Here is a 25,457-nt window from a genome sequence, read left to right on the forward strand (position 1 = left end):
GGGTAACTACAGTGTGCTGGACGGGGACCTTGACAACTGGTTCAGCGGACCAAACGGGCTGGCGCAGTGGTTACCGTACATTCGGGAGGACGACGGTTCAAACCCGCGTCCGGCCATTCTGATTTACACTACTGGCTATTGAAATTGCTACACCAAGAAGAAATGCAGATGATAAACGGGTATTCATTGGACCAATATATTTTCCTAGAACTGACATGTGATCACATTTTCACGCAATTTGGGTGCATGGATCCTGAGAAATCAGTACACAGTACGTGTACAGGTACAGCTACCCATGCAGCTTCGACACGATACCACAGTTCATCAAGAGTAGTGACTAACGTATTGTGACGAGCCAGTTGCTCGCCCACCATTGACCAGACGTTTTCAGTTGGTAAGAGATCTGGAGATTGTGTTGGCCAGGGCAGCAGTCGGACATTTTCTGTATCCAGAAAGGCCCGCACAGGACCTACAACATGCGGCCGTGCCATATCCTGCTGAAATGTAGGGTTTCGCAGGGTTAAAGAAATGGTTCAAATGGCTCTGAGCACTATGGGACTCAACTGCTGTGGTCATCAGTCCCCTAGAACTTGGAACTACTTAAACCTAACTAACCTAAGGACATCACACACATCCATGCCCGAGGGAGGATTCGAACCTGCGACCGTAACAGTCGCACGGTTCCGGACTGCGCGCCTAGAACCGCGAGACCACCGCGGCCGGCTCGCAGGGATCAAATGAAGGGTAGAGCCACGGGTTGTAACACATCTGAAATGTAACGTCCACTGTTCAAAGTGCCGTCAATGCGAACAAGAGGTGACCGAGACGTGTAACCAATGGGACCACATACCTTCACACCGGGTGATACGCCAGTATGGCAATGACGAATACACGCTTTCAATGTACGTTCACCGCGATGTCGTCAAACATGGATGCGACCGCCATGATGCTGTAAACATAACCTGGATTCATCCAAAAATGACGTTTTGCCATTCGTGCACCCAGGTTCGTCTTTGAGTACACCATCGTAGGCGCTCCTGTCTGTGATGCAGCGTCTAGGGTAACCGCAGCCATGGTCTCCGAGCTGATAGTCCATGCTGCTGCAAACGTCGTCGAACTGTTCGTGCTGATGGTTGTTGTCTTGTAAACGTCCCCATCTGTTGACTCAGGGATCGAGACGTCGCTGCACGATACGTTACATCAATGCGGATAAGATGCCTGTCATCTCGGCTGCTAGTGATACGAGGCCGTTGGGATCCAGCACGGCGTTCCGTGTTACCCTCCTGAACCCACCAATTCCATATTCTGATAACAGTCATTGCATCTCGACCAACACGAGCAGCAGTGCCACGATACGATAAACCGCAATTGCGATAGGCTTCAATCCGACCTTTATCAAAGTCGGAAACGTGATGGTGATCATTTCTCCTCCTTACACGAGGCATCACAACTACGTTTCACCAGGCAACGCCGGTCAACTGCTGTTTGTGTACGAGAAATCGTTTGGAAACTTTCCTTATATCAGCACGTTGCAGGTGTCGCTACCGGCGCCAACCTTGTGTTAATGCTCTGAAAAGCTAATCATTTGCATATCACAGCATCTTCTTCCTGTCAGTTAAATTTCGCGTCTGTAGCACGTCATCTTCGTGGCGTAGTAATTTAATGGCCAGTAGTGTAGGTTTTCCGTGATTTCCCTAAATCGCTCCAGGCAAATGCCGGGATGGCTCCTTTGAAATGGCTCGGCCGACACCCTTCCCTGCCCTTTCCTACTCCTATGAGACCGGTGACCTCGCTGTTTGTCTCCTTCCCCCAACAACCCAACCCACAACCCAACCCCCAACTGGTTCGGCGATGCGCCTTGTCCTGCAGGTCGGTTGTAGTCGTGCATGCGCTTCTTTTTTCTTTACAGCAGTGTACTAATTTTCAGTGCGTTCGTTATGGAAACATACCAGCGCGTTCTTCTCGGTTCTCCAAATGTCCATAATCCGCTTGGAAATCGAGTTGGTGAGAGATAACAGGCTGTGAATCGTGGATGTTGCCGACAGCTGTGAAAAAGGTTTTGGGTTATTCACTGTTGGTTTGTCCTGTACAAATAAATGCTGTAGTAAATAGGAGATATGGAAATGGAGCGGAGTTGCCCAACGCTGGTCCCCAAAACAATAAATTCAGTAGTGAAAAAAAGGAACTGGATTGGCGTCACACAGGATGCCAAAAATGATAGAAATAAAAATATTAACGCAAGTCTAACACAGGGTTCTTCTCATGGGGCAGCCGAAAACACAGATTTGAGTGGTATCTTCCTGCAGGCATATTATTTTATTATCAGAAACGGGTAGTGTTAATGTTTCCCAAAGAATCAATGACAATGTGTATAGCGTGGACCATACTACGGGCCCAGTAATCATCGATCCGAGCAGTATCCACAATGGTGAATCCGTACCTCGTTGAGGAAAGCTATATCGTACCTTTTTCAAAGTGACAAATATATTCTGCAACTCCTCTTACAGTGTCTCATTAATGGAAAACAAATAGCTCACACCATTTGTGTTGTGTAGAGGTGTCTAATTTTCGATAACTCTAAAGCTAAGTAAATATAACACTGGATATTAAATACGAATAGTTTTAAATTATCCAATCCATAGTAATTCCTACGTTTTCATTACTTAGATATTAGAGAAGGTTCTGGATGATTGTGAATCAGGATTAAGACACCAAATTTATAGTCAAGGCTGGTGTGACTTTTCTTTCAAAACAGTGTAAGATTATTAATGTATGTCTTGCTTTATGTGTGAAGATTTTCTATCTCAAACTTGTTCCGAAACAGGTTTACGCCATTCATTATCTTCTGGGTTGTCAACCAACCACTCATGTGAAGTGTAACAAGTTGTTATTGGTCTTTCAAAGGTTTCCAAATACTCTGGCATGTGGTCTCATACTACATATGTAAGCATAAACTGAGGCAGTTCGCAAAAGCATTGCTTGGCTGTATTACCTTCTGGATACTACTTTGAAATTAAAATTTTTCTCATCCATTTGTTCCAGAGAAAATATGTCCCCTCGTCACTTGTAAATTGTGTGCCATTGTCTGAGAGCAGCTCGTTAGGCTTGGCAGCTATTGTCAAATGGTCAGCTCATATGTAGCTAACGACAGACTCGTCACATTCCTGATTGCATACAGTCATAAATACTTGTTGAGCACAGTGTAAAATGCTACCGCATAGCGAATTCTAGCCTTAGGTTGTGGAAGAGATCTATAGATATCTATGGCAAAGCACTACTTTTATTTGTGTGGAATGACAGAGTGCAATTTTGCCGTGCATCAGAAGCTTGTGACTTCTGTTTTATCACGAATCAAGCAGGTCTTGATCATGTATTGAATTCAGTATGACATGTTGGGAAAGTAGCAGTACTCTCTGAGTCTGTCTGTAAACTTTATGCCAAAGTGACCCTTTGCTATGCGTGTGTGCCAAATCAGATTTTTTATGGCTGTTGCTCAGTATATGGATTTCTCTGATTGTACAATATCTTCTATCAAATAGTGGAATGTCAGTTGTGCATGATTCTCTACTAACAGTTTTCCTTTACATTGTTTCACGAAGGATCATTGACTTGCAGATGCGACGCATTCGTGCAAAGATCAGGAAAATGTAGCTGATGTGTTTTATCTTTCATGACCAACAACTGCACATCGCTTTCATTGTACGTATTGTGGGTGATGACTTCTAATCCTTGTGGGAGCCTCGGAAATGCATCAATGACCACATTGTCTGTTCCTTTTACACACACTATCTCAAAGTCATATTCTTGTTGTGACAGTGAGCAACACACCAAGCGGAAAGTTTAAGGATATGCGGTTACTGTAAAGTTTGACGTAGTGTCGCACTAAACAATAGTGGCAGCACTCGAATGCTCCCACCATCGCAAATGCTTCTAGTTTGATTGTGGAATAAGCCTACTTACAATTATTTAAGACGCAGTTCACAAAACCGATTGTCCATACCATAGTTTTACTATACTCTTGATTAGAATGGAATAGGCAGCATTCTACTCCTACTTTTGAAGCATCAAGTCTATGCAAAGGTCTAAGACTCATGGCAGGATGAAACAACACCCGTCCTTCAGACAAGCTGGCCTTGATCTTGTTTAAAGGCACCTGGCTCCAAGGTGACCAATGTCATTGTGCCTTGTACTTTAATAGAGTTTTAACTGCAATCCTGTTGAGAGCCATGTCGACAAAACGTCCACAAAAAGAACAATCTTCTAGAGATTACTTGAGTACTTTCTTTGTTTGAGGACGTGTCAAATTAATGATTGCTTTTATTTTCTAATTATCAACCAATATGCTCAAAAAATTTAGTTCAGTCTGCCTAGTCTCAGATTTCTGAAAACTTCTAGTAACACCTGTTTCCCTAAAGGCTTGTCATAGTTTTCTTACTGAGAGTAAGACACTCTGTTTAGGCAGCAGTGGCAATTAACAGATCATCCATGTAGAGTGTAACTTGAGACAGAAGTTCAGGTTAACGTACCAACTCCAGAACTACGACAAGTACACCAAAGCTAAGAGAGACACCAAACGGCAACATTTTAAACTGACAGCTCCTACCAGCAAAAACAAAGCCACTTTATTTCTGCATATTCTTCTCTAACGGAATTTACCCGTAAGAGGCACTTAAAACAATGCTGCTTACGTACTTTGTTCCATAAAATTTTTGTAGCAGCTCCCCTCGATTTTTAGGCTTCGTCCTGGATGGTACCAATATTTTACTCAAAACTTTAACATCGACCGCCAGACTTATTTTACCACCAGGCTTAGCTACTGATAAATGTGGACTTGCACAAGGACTGCTTGATGGTTCGATGATTCTCCAATGCAACATCTGGTTCATTTCCTTTGAGACGGCAGGTCGTTTCTTCCCCACAGAATGGAATATGACAGCTGAATGAATACCTTGTGAGATACTATTTCTAGTTTGTATTCATAACAGTTAGCATAATTAGTCCAGGCTTTTCCTAAAAAAGATCACTGTTTGTGGACAGAGCACCCGGCAGACCCACTGTTTGGTGGTAATCAATATGACGCGATTCAGACGCTTTGTACTCAGAGGCAGTGTTTAAGCTAATAAGATTGAAAACCCAACGAAAGGATAATGTTCGACGAGTCTGGGTAGCGAATGTCAGAGGCTTATTGTGGTAGGGAAACTAGAAAATATGAAAAGGGAAATGCCAAGGCTCAAACTAGATATAGTAAGGATCAGTGAACTGAAATGGAAAGAAGACAATGGTCTCTGGTCAGATGAGAACAAAGGAATGTCAACAGCAGTAGAAAATGGCATAACGAGCGTAGGATTCGCTATGAATAGGCAGGTAGGCGAGTGTGTGTTACTGTGAACACTTCAGTGACAGGGTTCTTCTTATCAGAATCGACAGAAAACCAATGCCTTCGACAGTTCAGGTATACCTGCCGACGTCGCAAGCTGAAGATGAAGAGATAGAGAAAGTCTATGAGGATATTGAAAGGGTAACACAGTATGTAAAGGGAGATAAAAATTTAATAGTCATGGGGAACTGGAATGCAGTTAAAGGCGAAGTAGAAGAAAAGGTTGTATGGGAATATGGGCTTGGGACAAGGAATGAGAGACGAGACAGATTAAATGAGTTCCTGTAATAAATTTCAGCTAGCAATAGCAAAAACTCTTTTCAAGAATCACAAGAGGAGGAGGCATACTTGGAAAAGGTTGGGTGATACAGGAAGATTTCAGTTAGATTACATAATGGTCAGACAGAGATTCAGAAATCGGATACTGAAGGCGCACCCAGGGGCAGATATAGCCTCATATCACAATATAGTAGTGATGAAGAATAAGTTGAAGTTCAAGAGAGTAGTCGAGAGGAATCGATACGCAAAGAAGTGCGATACGGAAGTACTAAGGGATCACGAGATACGCTTGAAGTTCTCTAGGGCTGTAGATACAGCAATAAGGAGTAGCTCAGTAAGCAGTACAGATGAATAGCAATGGACATATCTAAAAAGGGCGATCACAGAAGTTGGAAAGCAAAACATAGGTTCAAAGAAGGTAACAAAGAACACATGAGTAATAGAAGAAACACTTCAGTTAATCGATGAAAGAAGAAAGTACAAAAATGTTCAGGGATATTCAGGAAGGCAGAAATACAAGTCACTGAGGAATTAAAGAAATAGGAAGTGCAGGAAAACTAAGACGAATTGGTTGCCTGGAAAGTATGAAGAAATCGAAAAAGAAAGGATTGTCGGTAGGACTGACTCTGCATATAAGAAAGGCAAAGCAACTTTCGGTGAAATTAAAACAAAGGACGGTAATATCAAGAGTTAAATGCAGAGCAGAGAGGGGATAGGTGGAAAAAGTACATTGAAGGCCTTTATGAGCGAGAAGATTTGCCAGATGTGGCAGAAGAAGAGATTGGTGATACAGTATTAGAATCAGAATTTAAGAGAGCTTCGGAGGACTTAAGATCAAATAAGGCAGAAGGGATAGATAACAGAATTTCTAAAATGGTTGGGGGAGGTGGCAACGAAATGACTATTCAGGTCCATATGCTCGATACAATCTGAAACAGGACTCGTCCGACCAGGCAAGACGTTTCGAGTCGTCAACAGTTCAGTGTCGTTGCTGGTGGGGCCAAGCGAGGCGTAAAGCTTTGTGTCGTGCAGTCATCAAGGGTACACGACCGAGCCTTCGGCTCCGAAAGCCCATTTGATGATGTTTTGTTGAATGGTTCGCACGCTGTCACTTCTTGATGACCCAGGATTGACATCAGTAGCAATCTGCGCAAAGGTTGCCTTTCTGTCACGTTGTTGGTCCCGTTCTTGGAGGATCTTTATTCGGCCGCAGCGATGTCGGAAGGTTGATGTGTTACTCGACTCCTGATATTCGCGATACACTCGTGAAATGGTCGTACGGCAAAATCCCCACTTCATGGCGACCTCAGAGGTGCTGTCCTCCATCGCTCGTGCGCCGGCCAAAACATCACCTTCAGTCTTGATATCCTGCCATTGTAGCAGCAGTAAACGATCTAACAACTGCCCCAGACAATTGTTGTCTCAAATTAGGTGTTGCCGACTGCAACACCGTATCCTGCTTGTTTACGTTGAAAGGTCTGTTGGATTCCTTTCATGTTGATTTCTTAAATCTGTTGCCATTTACGGCATAAATTCCTCTTCTAAATTTTCTGTGGTGTTTCTGACTATCTGGGAGGAGACTGAACAGTGAAACGTATTACTTTTAAACACTTTAAAACGCAGTTTATATGTAATTCATGTCACACAGTCTCATACGGAACCTACATCCGCTTTCTTTTATGTACTGTATATGATAAGATACTGTCATCCCCCTTCCCTTCTGTGTGAGAGGATGAATGAGCAAATGTATTTCTAGTTGCATGTTTGAGGCTAGCAGACAAGCCTGTCTGCTAGAGAACAGTAGGACCAACGTCGGAACAGGTAGCTACGCTTTCTAAAAGCAGAGAGGTTTCCATTCTTAGTATGTTCCTGTCCGTTCCTTGTCATGTTGGCATAGAAAGCTGCCCCTCTGGTCACTTCCGTTTGTATCTGGGAAGCACGCTCGGTAGCGGGCCAGGTCAGTCTGTCGGTGGCGAGCGTCTGAAGTGGTAAGATCTCCGGCTAAGCGCTTGTCTGCTAAGTCCGTAGAACAATAGATTTCTTAAGTTCAGCCTAACTGAAAATTTAATCACCTTTATTTCACGTTTAGCTCTAAAATACCTAATGTTATCTTAAATTGCAACGCAGTGTATTTCGAGTGTGAACTTCAGAATATTTTCCAGTAGTTGCTTTGAACTACTTTGTGAGTAAAGTGGAACCACGTGTTGATCAGTAACTCTAACTAAGATCATCGATCTTAAATGCGAATGTGCGTGAGATTATAACGTCACGCCTTAACAATATTTTTCAATATAGCAACTTTTCTTTATGTTCAACCCACGTGGGGTGTACTTTGTGAGACCAGTACCACGTGCTTATACAATTGTTTGACCCATTAGGTTAATAGTAAGACGACAGTAACCAGTTCGAGGTTTTTCTTTTGTAAATTGTTTTTCGATCTAATTTATTTTAATTATCAAAATTATTGTGGAGTTACAATCTTTGTGTAAACCAAGTTGACCACGTGAAGCATGTGGTGTAATCATCAAAGTAGCCCTCAGCTATTCTTTTCGGGAAGATTTCACATAGAGTTAGTATGAATTTAATATACCAGTGTGTGGTAATTACATGACGGACAGGATTGCGCTAGGAACGTAACTTCTTTTGGTGAACATTGAATCGGTTGGTTGTGGTTAATTTCCTCTTGCATATGTTTCAACATTCTTCGTGTGTTATTTTATGAATGCAGTGTTGTATGCAGTCTCCCAATCTTGGCTCCATATTTGATGTGTTCTGTAAGATTACAAACTCACATTTTCACAATCCTAAAAAAGGCACCAGCTTAGTTATGACTCAAGTTTAATATGCTGAAATTTCAATTATCAATGTTAAAGTAAATTTCCAAATATAAACTGATTTATTTCTTTTTTTAATTCTCTTTATATCACCGGTTTTCGTATGACTATTAAAAAATTATAATTAATGTTAGTCTGGTTGGGAATTTGGTAAGCTAGATTGGATACCTGGTGAAACAGTTGCGCAGCAATGGAAGGTTAACTTCCTCAGGTAGCTCACAGCTTTTAAGCCCGCTTTTATTGTCTGTCAGCACCGCTTACATAACAAATTAATGCTACAACGTTTCAACGTATCTGTCTATTTTAATACGCATGCCTATACCAGATTCTTTGGCGCTGCAATGTAATTATTAGCGAAATCCGTAGAGTCAGATTACTAGAATGGAGTCCGCTCCAGGTAGCTGAGTGGTCAGCGCGACGGGATGTCAATCCTCAGGGCCCGGGTTCGGTTCCCGCTAGGTCGGAGATTTTCTCCTCTCAGAGACTGGGCGTTGTGTTGTAGTGATGATCATTTTTCATCCCCATCGACGCGCAAGTCGCCGAAGTGGCGTCAAATGAAAAGACTTGCACCCGGCTAACAGTCTACCCGACGGGAGGCCCTAGTCACACGAAAAATGGTTCAAATGGCTCTGAGCACTATGGGACTTAACATCGATGGTCATAAGTCCCCTAGAACTTAGAACTACTTAAACCTAACTAACCTAAGGACATCACACAACACCCAGTCATCACGAGGCAGAGAAAATCGCTGATTGTCACACGACATTAGCATTCTTAACCAGAATGGAAATAAACGTCTAACAGGAATAAAAGGTAAGAAAGAGAGCGAAGTGCAGTGACGTGCGTTAGAAGAATTGTGGGACTGCACTTTGGCACACTTAAGAACAATAACATGTTTTTCATTTTCACAAACATATATATGTTTTATATATCAACGTCTTCAGGAAGATGTGGACTACAAAATGAACTTTTTTGAAAAATCTTTTATTCTTAATTTGTGGCCTGCTATCTCAAACACTCCAAGGGGGGAGGGAGGGGGTGCACCACTATAAAGTTTTTGTCTCAGTTGGGAAATATCGTAGATCCGGGGCTGCAAATAAAATGTATGAGTTACGTTACACTAGAGTTGTGCGTGGGGTGGTATGCAGTGCCGCTCGGCTGAGCCGTGCTGTTGCAGCCGAGGTGCCGGAGATCCCGCCGGGGTACCACTACCTGCGGGGCTACGCTCTCGTCAAGCTGCACCGCACGCTGAAGCCGTGGTCAGCGGCGAAGAAGACCTGCGAGCAGGAGGGCGCGCAGCTCGCCTCCCCGACCAATCGCCTCGCCTTCGACGGGCTGAAGCAGATGTTCGTCAAAGTGCCAGGTGTGCACTGGGGCAACCTCGGAATCACCGACCAGTCCGACGAAGGCGTATTCGTGGGAATGGATGGTAATTTCTTTTGCAATTTAATTATTACACACTAATGAGCCAAAACATTACGACCACTGCCCGCCGCGATCTTCCAGGTGCTGTTGCTGGCACGTGACACAGTAACGATAGAATGTAAGCAGATGAGAGAGGACTGGGCAGTCATTGTAACGAACATACGGGGCACAAATTAGGAAATCCACTGACGTCAGCACTTTTGACAAAGTGCACGTTGTTCCATCTTGCCCATTGGTGTACTACTGTCATGAGCACCTGTGGGAAGTGGTTGAGGGATGGTCAAGTGGTTGAGAGATGGTGAAGTGGTTGAGAGATGGTGAAGTGGTTGAGAGATGGTGAAGTGGTTGAGAGATGGTGAAGTGGTTGAGGGATGGTGAAGTGGTTGAAGGATGGTGAAGTGGTTTAAAGATGGTGAAGTAACATGTAGGCTGTATGGTATTGGATGACTACGTCTCATCACAAAATGTAGAGGTAGAAGCATCCCCCACTGTGTCATTCAGAATAGGCAGCTCTGGCGACAGGGTACATTGTCTGTGTAGGTACAAGTTCTTCGCAGTTTCAAAAGCCATTGTTGAACAGATGCTCCTCAACACGTGACCCCTACGTGTCTTGTGTTGACCAATCCACTTATTCAGTTATGATTGTAGTGGGCACAGTGTCACAGAGTTTCTACCATCGACAATAGAAACGTGGTGCCTGTCGAATGAATCACATTTCTTGTTACACCAGATCGATTGTTGGAACCTTATACGCTGTCACGGCTGCTTGAAACTTGCACCACACTACAGATGCAGAATTATGCTATGGGGTACACTGCGTTAGGCTTTCATGGGAGCTGTGGTGGTGAAGGGAGGCGTCGTGACAGCAGTTAACTACGTCAACAATACTGTGGACCATCCGTGTCACTTCATGCTTGAGGCCTCGCCCTGCGGCGATGGCATAGTCCTGCAGGATAACTGTTCATGTTTCAAGGTCAGGATCGTGCTGCAGTGGTTTGAGGGAAACTTTAGTGAACTCGCATTGATGTCTTGGCCAGCTTGTAGACTCCGTGCCAAGTAGATTCCGTATTGTACTGTATTTGAAAAGTGGAACAACGCGCTACTAAACAGGTGATCACAATGATTTGTCTCATAGGTGTATACGGCTATTGTAGCGATCAAAAACAATAAATAGGCATGCAGCTTCAAATCGTATGCGTCACACTCACTATTGGTGTATATTATCTTTCCTTGAGCGATTTTAGGTTTTTTCACTGTGAATCAGTGCAGTCATTTATTATGTCAGTATCTCACTTTTTGTCTAAATAAAATTGTACACCACGCAAACCATGTTTAGAGTCATGAAACTACCGAAAGCTGCGCTAGACTATTTATAAATAAATGTAGACTAAGATATTTTTCGAGTAGCCTTGGCAGTTAAGATCGTAACAGTGTTACCCATATGTTAGGTGTGTTGAATAACTATCAAGGGTTATCTCATTTCAGTCGCCCTGTTTGCGTATGCAGTCAGAGTCTTACTAGACTCTTAGAAACAGGGAGCAGTGGACCGTCTAGAAACAGAGTGAGGATAAATGAACGGCCCCATAATCTATGGAACATATTTGTTTTACATATTTGTCCTCTTGTCTTATTTAAAAATAAATGGCATATATAGCAAAATTGAAACGGTTATTATTTGATTCAATTTTTATTCGATAACTGTTGATTTGTAACGTGAAACAGAAGGATGCTGTAATAGAATTAATAAAAACTATAAACATTTATCATAAATATCTAGAATATTTCCTCAAAAAAACATTAAATTAAAAAAAGCTCGAACAAAAACATACGAAACATCGCTTCAATAGTTCGTTGAACTTATATAAAATGTTTTTATATTAGTTATAAACAACTTTTGCATTTATCAATAATAACAAGAAACTCTCGCCTTTAATCAAGATGAAGAACATTCTCTTGAGAACAAATTAACAACAATAATGATATAGATTTTTTATATTTGTGCATGTACATCCATAAAAAGTAATTGCTTTGGCTACAAAAAAGGGCAGAAGTTACCCAAGCAATTAATTTTTATTACTTATAAAATGCAATTTGTATTTATGAGGGGATTACATGCACAGTAGACTGACACTGAACGACACGCACCTCTAATTATGCGCAGAACAAGCAAACAAACAAAAAGGAAAGAAGTCGCCTGGTCGCAGTTTCTCTCCCTCTCGTACCTTTACGTTTATTTCGTACCAATGCTACCAGTGCCATCGGCAATCCCACCACTAACTACCACATTTATATGCTGTACCAAAGTTATCGACCCGTATTTCCGGTAGAGCCCAACATTAACAATGTTCCATGGAATGCGAGCAGAAATGTCTCTGCAATGTTGAAAGATCATGTCAGACTGCTGAATGCTTCTCTAACCGTATTGTGAGTAACGTTAATTGCAGCATCATAACATTATTCTTAACAAAACAAAAATTAAAAATAATAAGGTATTATGTTAAGTTACATGTCTTGGCGTCCTGTAAATAACATCTTGGGTAACGTTGTAATTTACACTACTGGCCATTAAAATTGCTACACCAAGAAGAAATGCAGATGATAAAGGGGTATTCATTGGACAAATATATTATATTAGAACTGTCATGTGATTACATTTTCACGCAATTTGGGTGCATAGATCCTGAGAAATCAGTACCCAGAAGAACGACCTCTCCCCATAATAACAGCATTGATACGCCTGGGCATTGAGTCAAACAGAGCTTGGATGGCGTGTACAGGTACAGCAGCCCATGCAGCTTCAACACGATACCAAAGTTCATCAAGAGTAATGACTGGCGTATTGTGACGAGCAGTTGCTCGGACACCGTTGACCAGGCGTTTTCAGTTGGTGACAGATCTGGAGAATGTGCTGGCCAGGCCAGGAGTCCAACATTTTCTGTATCCAGAAAGGCCCGTACAGGACCTGCAAAATGCGGTCGTGCATTATCCTGCTGAAATGTATGGTTTCGCAGGGATCGAATGAAGGTTAGAGCCACGGGTTGTAACACATCTGAAATGTAACGTCCACTGTTGAAAGTGCGCCAATGCGAACAAGAGGTAACCGAGACGTGTAACCAATTGCCGGGTGATGTGCCAGTATGGTGATGACGAATACGCGCTTCCAATGTGCGTTCACCACGATGTCGCCAAACACGGATGCGACCATCGTGATGCTGTAAACAGAACCTGGATTCATGCGAAAAAATGACGTTTTGCCATTCGTGCAACCAGTTTCGTCGTCGAGTACACCATCACAGTCGCTCCTGTCTGTGATGCAACGTCAAGGGTAACCGCAGCCATGGTCTCCGAGCTGATAGTCCATGCTGCTGCAAACGTCGTCGAACTGTCCGTGCAGATGGTTGTTGTCTTGCAAACGTCACCATCTGTTGACTCAGGGATCGAGACGTCGCTGCACGATCCATTACAGCCGCGCGGATAAGATGCCTATCATCTCGACTGCTAGTGTTACGAGGCCGTTGGGATCCAGCACGGCGTACCCTCCTGAACCCACCGATTCCATATTCTGATAACAGTCATTGTGTCTCGACCAACGCGAGCAGTAATGTCGCGATACGATAAACCGCAATCGCGATAGGCTACAATCCGACCTTTATCAAAGTCAGAAACGTGATGGTAACGCGTTTTTCCTCCTTACACGAGGCATCACAACAACGTTTCACCAGGCAACGCTGGTCAACTGCCTTTTGTGTATGAGAAATCGGTTGGAAACATTCCTAATGTCAGCACGTTGTAGGTGTCGCCACCGGTGCAAACCTTCTGTGAATACTCTGAAAAGCTAATCATTTGCGTATCACAGCATCTTCTAGCTGTCGGTTAAATTTTGCGTCATCTTTGTGGTGTAGCAATTTTGATGGCCAGTAGTGTATTATTTCTATGCTACTAACTCTATTAAAACACATTTCACAGAGAGTATTTACAGAGGCCTCTCAATGTACCTACAAGAATACATTGTGTGATCAGAAGTATCCGGACACCCTAAAAAACTAATGTTTTTCATATTAGCTCCATTTTACTGCCAGGTATTCCATATCAACTACCTCAGTAGTCATTAGAAATCGTGTGAGAGCAGAATGAGGCGCCTGCGAAACTCACAGACTTCGAACATGATCAGGTGATTGGGTGTGACTTGTGTCATACGTCTGTACGCGAGATTTCTACACTCCTAAACGTCCCTAGGTCCACTCTTTCCGATGTGGTAGTGAAGTGGAAACGTAAAGGGACACTTACAGCACAAAAGCGTACAAGCCGACCTCGTCTGTTGACTGACAGAGACCGCCGACAGTTGAAGAGGGTCCTAATGTGTAATAGGCAGACATCTATCCAGACCATCACACAGAAATTCCAAATGCATCAGGATCCACTGCAAGTACTATGACAGGTAGGCGGAAGGTGAGAAAACTTGAGTTTTAATGGTCGAGCAGCTGCTCACAAGCTACACATCATGCCGGTAAATGCCAAACGACGCCTCGCTTGGTGTAAGGACGATTGAACAGTGGAAAAAAGTAGTGTGGAGTGACGAATCACGGTACATAATATGGGGATTCGATGGCAGAGTGTAGGGATGGCGAATACCCGGTGAAAGTCATCTGCCCAGCGTGTGTAGTGGCAACAGTAAAATTCGGAGGCGGTGATGTTACGGTGTGGTAGGGTTGTTCATGGAGATGGCTTGCACCCCTTGTTGTTTTACGTGGCACGATTATAGCACAGGCCTACACTGATGTTTTAAGCAGCTTCTTGCTTCAGACTGCTGAAGAACAATTCTGGGATGGCAATGGCATCTTTCAACACGATCAGGCATCTGTTGATAACGCACGGCCTGTGGCGGAGCGGTTACACGAGAATAACATTCCTGTAATAGACTGGCCTGCACAGTCTACCTGAATCCTACAGATGTTTTGGTACTTCGACTTCGTGCCAGGCCTCACCGACCGACATCGATACCTCTTCTCAGTGCAGCACTCTGTGAAGAATGGGCTGACATTCTTCAAACCTTCCAGCACCTGTCCGTACGTATGCCTGCGAGAGTGGAAGCTGTCATCAAGACTAAGGGCGGGCCAACACCACACTGAATTACAGCATTACCGATGGTATGCGCCACGAACTTGTAATTCGTTTTCTACCAGGTGTCCGGATACTTTCGATCACATGGTGTATACAATTGTACAACACATAGTTCAAGTGAAGCCATATCATAAACATTGAGATCCGTGAATATGAAACAACACAGAGAAATTCGCTAGACATACAGATGGAATATGAGTGCAAACATAGTTAAAATATGGTAAATATTTGTTTTGTAAATAAAAAACACCTTCTCTTGCTGCACTGTATTTAATTCTCCCAGATGCGTATCGCCTTTTTTTGTACTTTAAGGCATTATCAGTGGGATCTATAGTGATACAGTTATGATACACTTTTGATTTGCTTTGTGTTATTCGTAGATTATGAAACTGCTCACTTGTTCTTATGTAAATAAGTGATTACTTATAGTTCTTCGCGTTTTTATTTGCCATCGGCGTTTCCTCTCATCTGGTCACTACCGCTTTGTTTACGAAACCCAGGCAAGTTTCTGTGTTTTAAACATTTTTCTTCCCATTTATGACTTTGGTTGCTCTTGTTGTTGTGATGCAGTATCAGTCTTCGTGTCACTAGTATAGACATAACATTAATATAGGCATAACGACTTTGAGTTCACTGTGTACCTCATCCCGCTTGGTTTGCGTACGTTCCCGTACATGATGCTAACCTAAAGAAGTATGTGCTGCACACTAACTACTAACTTCTGTTATGTTTATATTTTGTGTATGTGTGTGTGTGTGTGTGTGTGTGTGTGTGTGTGTGTGTGTGTGTGTGAGAGAGAGAGAGAGAGAGAGAGAAAATACATGCTTGCACTTTTTCTTTTTTCAGTTTTGGTTTAAATGTTTCGTGGAGAATTCATGGGCGGGTGAGTGAAAGGGACGTGGGTGGTATTATTATTACTATTATTATTATTATTATTATTATTGTAGTCCACTATTTAGTGTTACTCTGTTATATTACCTGTTAACGTTAATGATGAGTTGTTTGGCATATGTAATTGATCATTCAACGGTGTTTTCTTTTTTCCTTTGGTTTTCTGTATGTGGTAATTTTCTTTTAGCGTTAGGAGGTGTTTTTTATTGTTGATTATAATTATTTTCATGTCTTCTTCTGCAGTGGTTGGTTTGTGATTGTGTTGTCTTAGGTGATATGCAAATGTCGTGTGGTTTGTCCCATACTTCCAGGAGCTCATATGTTCTTTTTATCTGACATCAGATGTTCTGCCTGTTTGTCCTATGTATCCGCCATTACAAGTCTTACTCACTGTAATCGACTTACACTTGCTTTCTGGTATGTATCTCCGTTTTTTGTCAGTTTTGTAGTGTATTTGTGGATAGAGTTGTCTGTTGTGTATGTTTATTCCCTATCTTTTCAAAATGTTGGCGATTATAAGTGCGAGTTTGTGTTTGTATGGAATTTTGTGCTGTCTTGCCCTCTCAGTGAAAGTTGGAAAAATTTGGATATCTGAAATTGAAAAAAGAGTTTCAGGTAACAGGCATTACAGAAAAAATCCTACAGGACAAAGAGCTGCTTTCGGAGCTCCAATTGAGAAGCATCAATTTAAAGACAAACAAAGTGTTACATCTAAGAGAACATGGACAGAAGAATGTCGGAGAAACCACAATGAGAAAATGAAGAGATTTTGGGAAAAGAAGAAACCAAGCACACCAGCGAAATAAGTAAAATAGAAGTCCATAACAACAGCGCAGTGTTTCCCCTTTTTATGTGTGTCGGTATGCGGTTTATGCTAATTCTTTTATAACTGCATTTGCAAATTCTAGGAGATGGATGAGAAACACCTCAGTGTTCTTGGCACTGCGTTTTCATTTCTTCAATAAAGGTTCTCAGCAGACTCACGTAAAGTATTTACTGAGGTACTTTAGTGTATTTCCGCTTTCCTAATGTTACGAGTTGCGTTCAAGTTATAGCAATACCGCTGTTTTTTTCTCGGGAACTAATGACACGAAAACAGTGAAACTTGTCACTTTTCGACGTAATCCATCTGCAGTCAAGCATTTTTCACAACGTAGATGCCATGATTCCGTGGCTACTGCGAACTCTTCCTTGGGAGTCTGATTCGACTACTGGAAAATATGTGATGCGACAGCGGCGGAGCCAGCGAATGTGACACCACAGAGGATGTAGGGAACAGCCAAAAGCCGCCGGGAGGCAGTTCACGTGAGCAGGGAGCACGAGAAACCACTTCAAAGTTACCGTCGCGAGGAGACGGCAGCTGCGTCGTCTTCCCGAAACAGCCGATGCGCAGCTTTGCAACTTTTTTCGGTCGTTTTTCAAGCAATGATGGCGGGAGCTTGTTCTTCAAAACATCGTGGCAGGATGCACATGTCACCGTAGTCCCCTTTGGAACGGTATCGCTGTCCCAGAACAACATCAGTACTTCAGCACTGGCGCTTACTCGAGACCTTTTTTTGTGCTGGTGAGTGTGTGCGCTCCCGCTCAGTTGACTGGCGCTTGCTTTCAGGGCTGCAAAACAGAATCGAACTGTCACCCATTGACACAATCAATGAGAAGGAAGTACATCCGTGTCATCATCAGGAGCCAGTATTGCCTGGTAAGACGCCATGCGCGCAGCCCTGCGCAACGCGGTGCCTTGTCTGCGCAACAGCAATGGAAATGCTACAGACGACAGTGCTACCAAAGAGCTACTGAACACAGCATTCCGAAATTCCTTCACCAAAGAAGACGAAGTAAATACTCCATAATTCGGATCAAGAGCAGTTGCTAGAGTAGTGATGTAAACTTATTTGTCCGTCGCTGACATAGAAGACCGCTTCCTCTCTGGGCAAGCTGTGCACTGACAAGGGTACGTATAAAGCATACTGGGACAGGGTAAGTGCTAGCTACAATGAAGTCGATATCTCGATTGCAATACTGGCATTTAATTTCATATTTCCCACAACTGACAAAATTGACAAAAAAATGTGAATTTCTTTGTTCACCCACATACTCCTGAGAATGGCACGTTGTTGTTATAGTCTTCAGTCCTGAGACTAGTTTGATGCAGCTCTCCATGCTACCCTATCCTGTGCAAGCTTCTTCATCTCCCAGAACCTACTGCAACCTACATCCTTCTGAATCTGTTTAGTGTATTCATCTCTTGGTCTCCCTCTACGATTTTTACCCTCCACGCTGCCCTCCAGTACTAAATTGGTGATCCCTTGATGCCTCAGAACCGATCCCTTGTTCTGGTCAAGTTGTACCACAAATTTCTCTTCTCTCCAATTCTACTCAGTATTTCCTCATTAGTTATATGATCTACCCATCAATACTTCAGCATTCTTCTGTAGCACCACATTCCAAACGCTTCTATTCTGTTCTTGTCCAAACTATTTATTGTCCACGTTTCACTTCCATACATGACTACGCTCCATACAAATACTTTCAGAAACGACCTCCTGACACTTAAATCTATACTCGATGTTAACAAATTTCTCTTTTTCAGAAACGCTTTCCTTGCCATTGCCAGTCTACATTTTATATCCTCTGTACTTGGACCATCATCAGTTATTTTGCTTCTTAAATAGTAAAACTCATTTACTACTTTAAGCGTCTCATTTCCTAATCGAATTCCCTCAGCATCACCCGATTTAATTCGACTACATACCATTATCCTCGTTTAGCTTTTGTTGATGTTCATCTTATATCCTCCTTCCAAGACACTGTCCATTCCGTTCAGCTGCTCTTTCAGATCCTTTGCTGTCTCTGAGAGAATTACAATATCGGCGAATCTCAAAGTTTTCAGTTCTTCTCCATGGATTTCTTACTCGGAACATTAACAATTTGCAATTACGCGCTGCAATTACCGGCAGCTACGTTGACGAAGACTCGGAACGTACAAGATCAAGAATACTAGGTAAGTTGTTGGAAGTGGTTAAGCGTTGGTGAGAATCTCGCTTACGAGCACAGTAAGAGCTCTAACCGCAAAGCTCTGCACGGAACACGCGTTGGTGCAGTGCTGCGACACAGACCGTATATCTCCCTTCGAAGACGATGGCCAAGACGCCCTCTCGAAGTCCGTACCGCTCGATGGCTGAAGGCGAAACCCTCACACTCCGCAATTCTCCCGTCTTCCACGCGTACGAAAGCGCGGCGGAAGAATCCTCAGTTTCGACCACTGTAACGTCGCCGAAATCCCTCCAACGCCATTTCTGAGATTCTACCCAGTGATCGGGTAGGTCATATCGCCCCTAGGAAAACGAAATTCCCGTCTTCGCCCAGCACAGGTGGCTCCGGAGGCCGGACTTCCCCCAAAGGCGCCGTATTGTCCCGCGTTTCCGGTGACCGCTACCTGCCGTCACAGAGTAATATGTCTTTGTCTGTGCTGCCGCCCACGGCGGCCCGGCGAGCTACTGCCATCTGCAGGCTTTACATTCCGCAATTCTCAACTTCCGACACTTTTCACCAACGCTTTAAGGTAGTGACTTAATCGTGCAGATATGCAGGGAATACTACTCGAGGGTGTCTCATATTCATAATCATTCCATAGAGTCATGGTCTGATGTCCTTGCCAGTCCCTTTATTATTAATACCAATGTTGGTAAGCTAACGTGTAAGAGCCCTAGTCCTGGCACCTTACAGTGAAACAGCTTAAATCGCTTAAAAAAAAAAAAAAAAACAAATCTTCTGGTCTAGACCGTGTACCAGTTAGATTCCTTTCAGAGTATACTGATACAGTAGTTCCATACTGAACAATAATATACCACCATTCGCTCGACGAAAGATCCGTACCCAAAGACTAGAAAGTTGCACACACCTATATTCAAGAAAGGTACTAGCAGTAATTCACTAAATTACTGGCCCATATCGTTAACGTCGATATGAATTCTGGAAAATATATTGTGTTCGGACATTACGAATTACCTCGAAGAGAACGGTCTATTGATACACAGTCAACACGGATTTAGAATACACCGTTCTTGTCAAACACAATTACCTCTTTATTCACACGAACTGTTGAGTGCTATGGAATGGATTTCGAATTGATTTCGTATTTCTAGATTTCCAGAAGACTTTTGACACTGTACGTCACAAGCGATTTGTATTAAAATTACTTGCTTATGGAATATCGTCTCAATTATGCGACTGCATTCGCAAATTCCTCTCAGATAGGTCACAGTTCGTAGTAAATGACAAAGTCATCGAGTAAAACAGAGGTGATTTCTGGCGTTCCCTAACGTAGTGTTATAGCTCCTTTGCTGTTTCTTATCTGCATAAACGATTTAGGAGGCAATCTACGGAGCCGTCTTAGGTGGTTTGTAAATGACGCTGTCGTTTAGCGTCTAGGGAAAATCGTCAGAAGATCAAAACAAATTGAAAAATGATTTAGAAAAGATATCTGTATGGTGCAAAAATTGGAAATTGGCCCCATATAACGAGAAGTGTGAGGTCATCCACATGAGTGCTAAAAGGAATCAGTTAAACTTCCGTTACAAGATAAACCAGTTAAATCTAACGGCCGTAAATTCAACTAAATACCTAGGAATTACAATTACGGACCACTTAGATTGGAAGGAACACATAGAAAATGTTGTGGGGAAAGCAAACCAAAGTGTGCGTTTTCTTGGCAGGAGACTTAGAAGATGCAACGCATCTACTAAAGAGACTGGCAACATTACACTTTTCCGCCATTCTTCAGAGTACTGCTGCACGATCTGGAATCGTTACCAGATTAGTCTGACGGAGTACACTGGGAAAGTTCAAAGTTGAGCAGCACGTTTTGTATTATCGCGAAATAGAGTGTCACTGAAATGAGACAGGATTTCGTATGGACATCTTCAGAACAAAGTCGGTTTTCGTCGCGGCAGAATCTCATACGAAATTCCAGTCATCAATTTTCTCCTCAGGATACGAAAATATTTTGTTGACCCTGACCTATCTACGGAGAAACGATCGTCCTAATAAAATTAGGTAAATCAGAGCTCGCACGGAAAGATATAGGTATTCATTTCTTCCACGCGCTGTACGAGATTGGAATAATAGAGAGTTATTGCGAATGTGGTTGGATGAACCCTCTCCCAGGGACTTGAATGTGATCTGCAGAGTATTCATCTGGATGCAGCTGCAGATGTCGTACGTCAGCATTCGTGGCACCCAACCGGTAGACTATTCTCTCATTTTCAGGTCCTCGAGCAGGATTTTGTGCGGGAATCCCACAAGATGCCAACTTTGGAGGCGATGTGTTCCACATCGAATTGGTGTTCCACCAAAACAACTTTCTCCTCTGACTCGATCATGTCGTCGGATCAACTGCCGTGCGGCCGGAAAGTCTCGCTTTGTTGACACACGACGTTCTGTCTTCTCTGACAAGCCGCACCCACGGACTCACATTACACACATCCTTCAAACGACCACCACATACCCCGCTTAACCGGCGATGAATGTCAGTCGCTGTCACTCCACGCAAATGGAGGAAACGAATGATTACGAGCTGTTCTTATAATGAAATCGTCGCCGTTATCACTCTCGCTGCAACCACTAGAGTTCTGTGAACCGTACAGTGCTTCCACCTTTCTCACGCACAACGAGTGCGTGCGTTTTTTAAAACAAACCACATATTTCTGTGTTATCAGTGCTGAGGAAAAAAAATCGGTGGTATTATAAATATCGGTAATCCCCATCATCTTAACATTAAACGAGAAAAATATCAATTTCTCTCAGTCAGCAAAGAGTTTAGGGGCTAATAACAAGCGAAAATTTAAATTGGACAGAAGATGTAACTGCAATGAGCAACAAGGCATGAGCATCTCGCCATGCCTTACAAAAATACTGTATAAACAGCACTTCCCTCTTGACCTGAAAAAGAAACTTCTTCAGACACATCTCCAATTACACTCCTGGAAATGGAAAAAAGAACACATTGACACCGGTGTGTCAGACCCACCATACTTGCTCCGGACACTGCGAGAGGGCTGTACAAGCAATGATCACACGCACGGCACAGCGGACACACCAGGAACCGCGGTGTTGGCCGTCGAATGGCGCTAGCTGCGCAGCATTTGTGCACCGCCGCCGTCAGTGTCAGCCAGTTTGCCGTGGCATACGGAGCTCCATCGCAGTCTTTAACACTGGTAGCATGCCGCGACAGCGTGGACGTGAACCGTATGTGCAGTTGACAGACTTTGAGCGAGGGCGTATAGTGGGCATGCGGGAGGCCGGGTGGACGTACCGCCGAATTGCTCAACACGTGGGGGCGAGAGGTCTCCACAGTACATCGATGTTGTCGCCAGTGATCGTATGCGTGTTTGGCGCCGTGCAGGTGAGCACCACAATCAGGACTGCATACGACCGAGGCACACAGGGCCAACACCCGGCATCATGGTGTGGGGAGCGATCTCCTACACTGGCCGTACACCTCTGGTGATCGTCGAGGGGACACTGAATAGTGCACGGTACATCCAAACCGTCATCCAACCCATCGTTCTACCATTCCTAGACCGGCAAGGGAACTTGCTGTTCCAACAGGACAATGCACGTCCGCATGTATCCCGTGCCACCCAACGTGCTCTAGAAGGTGTAAGTCAACTACCCTGGCCAGCAAGATCTCCGGATCTGTCCCCCATTGAGCATGTTTGGGACTGGATGAAGCGTCGTCTCACGCGGTCTGCACGTCCAGCACGAACGCTGGTCCAACTGAGGCGCCAGGTGGAAATGGCATGGCAAGCCGTTCCACAGGACTACATCCAGCATCTCTACGATCGTCTCCATGGGAGAATAGCAGCCTGCATTGCTGCGAAAGGTGGATATACACTGTACTAGTGCCGACATTGTGCATGCTCTGTTGCCTGTGTCTATGTGCCTGTGCTTCTGTCAGTGTGATCATGTGATGTATCTGACCCCAGGAATGTGTCAATAAAGTTTCCCCTTCCTGGGACAATGAATTCACGGTGTTCTTATTTCAATTTCCAGGAGTGTATATATTACAGTGAGTTTATCGTGCAAGATCTTTCTCAGGAAAGCTAACGGCGCCTGGAACTGGTTGAAAAATGTCAGTGTTCGTTATACTCGTAAATCGGGTCTTCCACTAGTTGATCATACTTCACCCTCATATGGACACCTATCGTGGCTGCGTGCAAATTAGCGCATGGGCTTCCGTAGCCTCTGCCTTCTCCACTGTCTGATGTCTGATCAATCGAGACTGTCCCTCATGTCTTCCCACGATTCTCTTTTTTCTCGTCAGCCTTCTCCTCTGGTGCGGCCCGCGACCAGCTGCTCTCCCGCGCCGACCTCTTCATCGCACAGCAGCACGTCGCCTATTGTTCGCCGGATGTATTCCGGTCTCCGCCTTTCTCTACAGCTTCTACTCTCTACAGCTTTTTCTGCTACCTTGGAAGTCATTCCCTCACGTCCTAACTGAAGTCCTACCATCCTGTCCCTTCTTCCTGTCAGTGTTTTCCATACATTCCTTTCCTCGCCGATTCAAACGAGGATCTGCTCATTCCTTACCTTATCAGTCCACCTCATTTTAAAGATTCTAAGGAGCTGCAGTGATAGACTGTGCGGCTGGTCCCGGCGGAGGTTCAAGTCCTCCCTCGGGCGTGGGGGTGTTTTTGTCCTTAGGATAATTTAGGTTAAGTAGTGTGTAAGCTTAGGGACTGATGACCTTAGCAGTTAAGTCTCATACGATTTCACACACATTTGAACATCAAACATTCTTCTGCAGCACCACATTTCAAATGCTTCGATTTTTCCACAGTCCAAACCTCACTACAACACAATGCTGCGCTCCAAACGTACTTTCTTTCTCAAACTAAGACCTATATTTGATATTAGCACAATTTTCTTAGCCAGAAATGCACTTTTTACCAGTGCTAGTCTGTCTTTAATGTCTCGCTTGCTCGGACTATCATAGCTTATTCTGCTTCCAAGGTAGCAGAATTTATTAACCTCGTCTACTTCATGATCCCCAATTGTTAATTTATTTGCTGTTATCATTTCAGCTACTTCTCATTACCTTCGTCTTTCTTCGATTTACTCTCAGTCCATATTATATACTCATAAGACTATTCAATCCATTCAAAACATCTCGTAATACTTCTTCGCTTTATCGGAGGATAGCAGTTTCATCAGCCAATCTTGTCACTGATATCCTTTCACTGATATCCTTCCACCTTTAATTTTAAATCGACTCTTGAGTCTTTCTTTTTACTCCCGTCATTGCTTCTTCGATGTACAGAGCGGACGGTAGGAGCTAAAGACAACATCCCTATCTCACACCCTTTTTAACCCATCTACATCTACGTATATACTCCGCTAGCCACCAAGCGGTGTGTGGCGGCGGGCTCAATTCGCGCCAAAGTTATATTTCCTCCCGGATGTTCCACTCACGGATCGCATGAGGAAAAAACGATTTTCTAAACGCCTCAGTACGAGCTCCAATTTCCCTTACCTTTGAATGGTGGTCATTGCGCGATTTGAAAGTTGGTTGCAATAACATATGCTCCAAATCCTCGGCGAAGATCGGATTTCGAAGTTTAGTGAGCAGCCCCTTGCGCTTAGCGCTCCGTCTATCTGCAAGTGTGTCCCACTTACAACTTTATATTTGTAACGCTCTCTCGATGGCTAAATGCACCAGTCACGAATCTTGCTGCAATTCTTTGGACCTTCCCAATCTCTTGAATCAGACCCATCTGGTAAGGGTCACATACGAACAGTTCTCTGAGACTGGACGAACTAACGTATTGTAAGCTATTTCCTTTGTTGAAGGACTGCATCGCTTCGGAATTCTACCAATAAACCGCAATCTAGAGATCTCCTTGTCCGTTACTTGTGTGATCTGATCGTTCCATTCCAGATCATTTCGATGTGTCACACCCAGATACTCGACGGATGTTACTGGGCGGGGTGCCGCGGCTAGCAGTGTATTTAACTCTAAATTCTTCTAGAATCTACATATGTAAATGATGCTCTAAGGCCCCCCTATTCTAACTCCGACTTTTGCTGTTGAACATGGATTAAAAAACTAAGCGAACTGACTGTAATCGACCCTGCAAGTGGAGTAGAAAAGAGTTTGGCACCTGCAATAATTTAATTTGATAAATAAGTTACATAAAGGAAGGTTTCATTAACGTAGTGAGAAGTGATGGGGTTGCTCTACCGATTAACAGAATGAAAGTTCTGTCCAAATTAACAATATGATGTATTAAGACTAAACACAAAATAATAAACAAAAACACATGACACATTTACAATACATCAAATTGGCTCAAATTGGATACTCAAATAAATGCTGTGAAGGTGAAATTGGCCATAATCTGGCTTGTGACGTTTATGACCAAGTGGTATGTGGAGCCAATTCCTTGCAACTCAAATCTTAAGAGAGACACACAGCCAACCCAACATTAATTGCTGCTACATTAGTGAGAACTCAGACAATGAACACCCAA

General features: G+C 43.5%; 1 protein-coding gene across 1 annotated transcript in view; it reads left to right on the forward strand.

Moving 5' to 3' along the window:
* The window catches only part of LOC126291639 (mannose-binding protein C-like), a 133,100-nt gene that overhangs the window by 69,932 nt on the left and 37,711 nt on the right, over positions 1-25,457 (forward strand). Inside the window, exon 4 of the mRNA XM_049985207.1 lies at positions 9,668-9,919. Coding sequence (XP_049841164.1) covers positions 9,668-9,919 — 252 coding nt within the window. The remainder of the gene's footprint in view (positions 1-9,667; positions 9,920-25,457) is intronic.

Source organism: Schistocerca gregaria, chromosome 9 (genome assembly GCF_023897955.1).
Source record: "Schistocerca gregaria isolate iqSchGreg1 chromosome 9, iqSchGreg1.2, whole genome shotgun sequence".
Classification (NCBI taxonomy): Eukaryota; Metazoa; Arthropoda; class Insecta; order Orthoptera; family Acrididae; genus Schistocerca; species Schistocerca gregaria.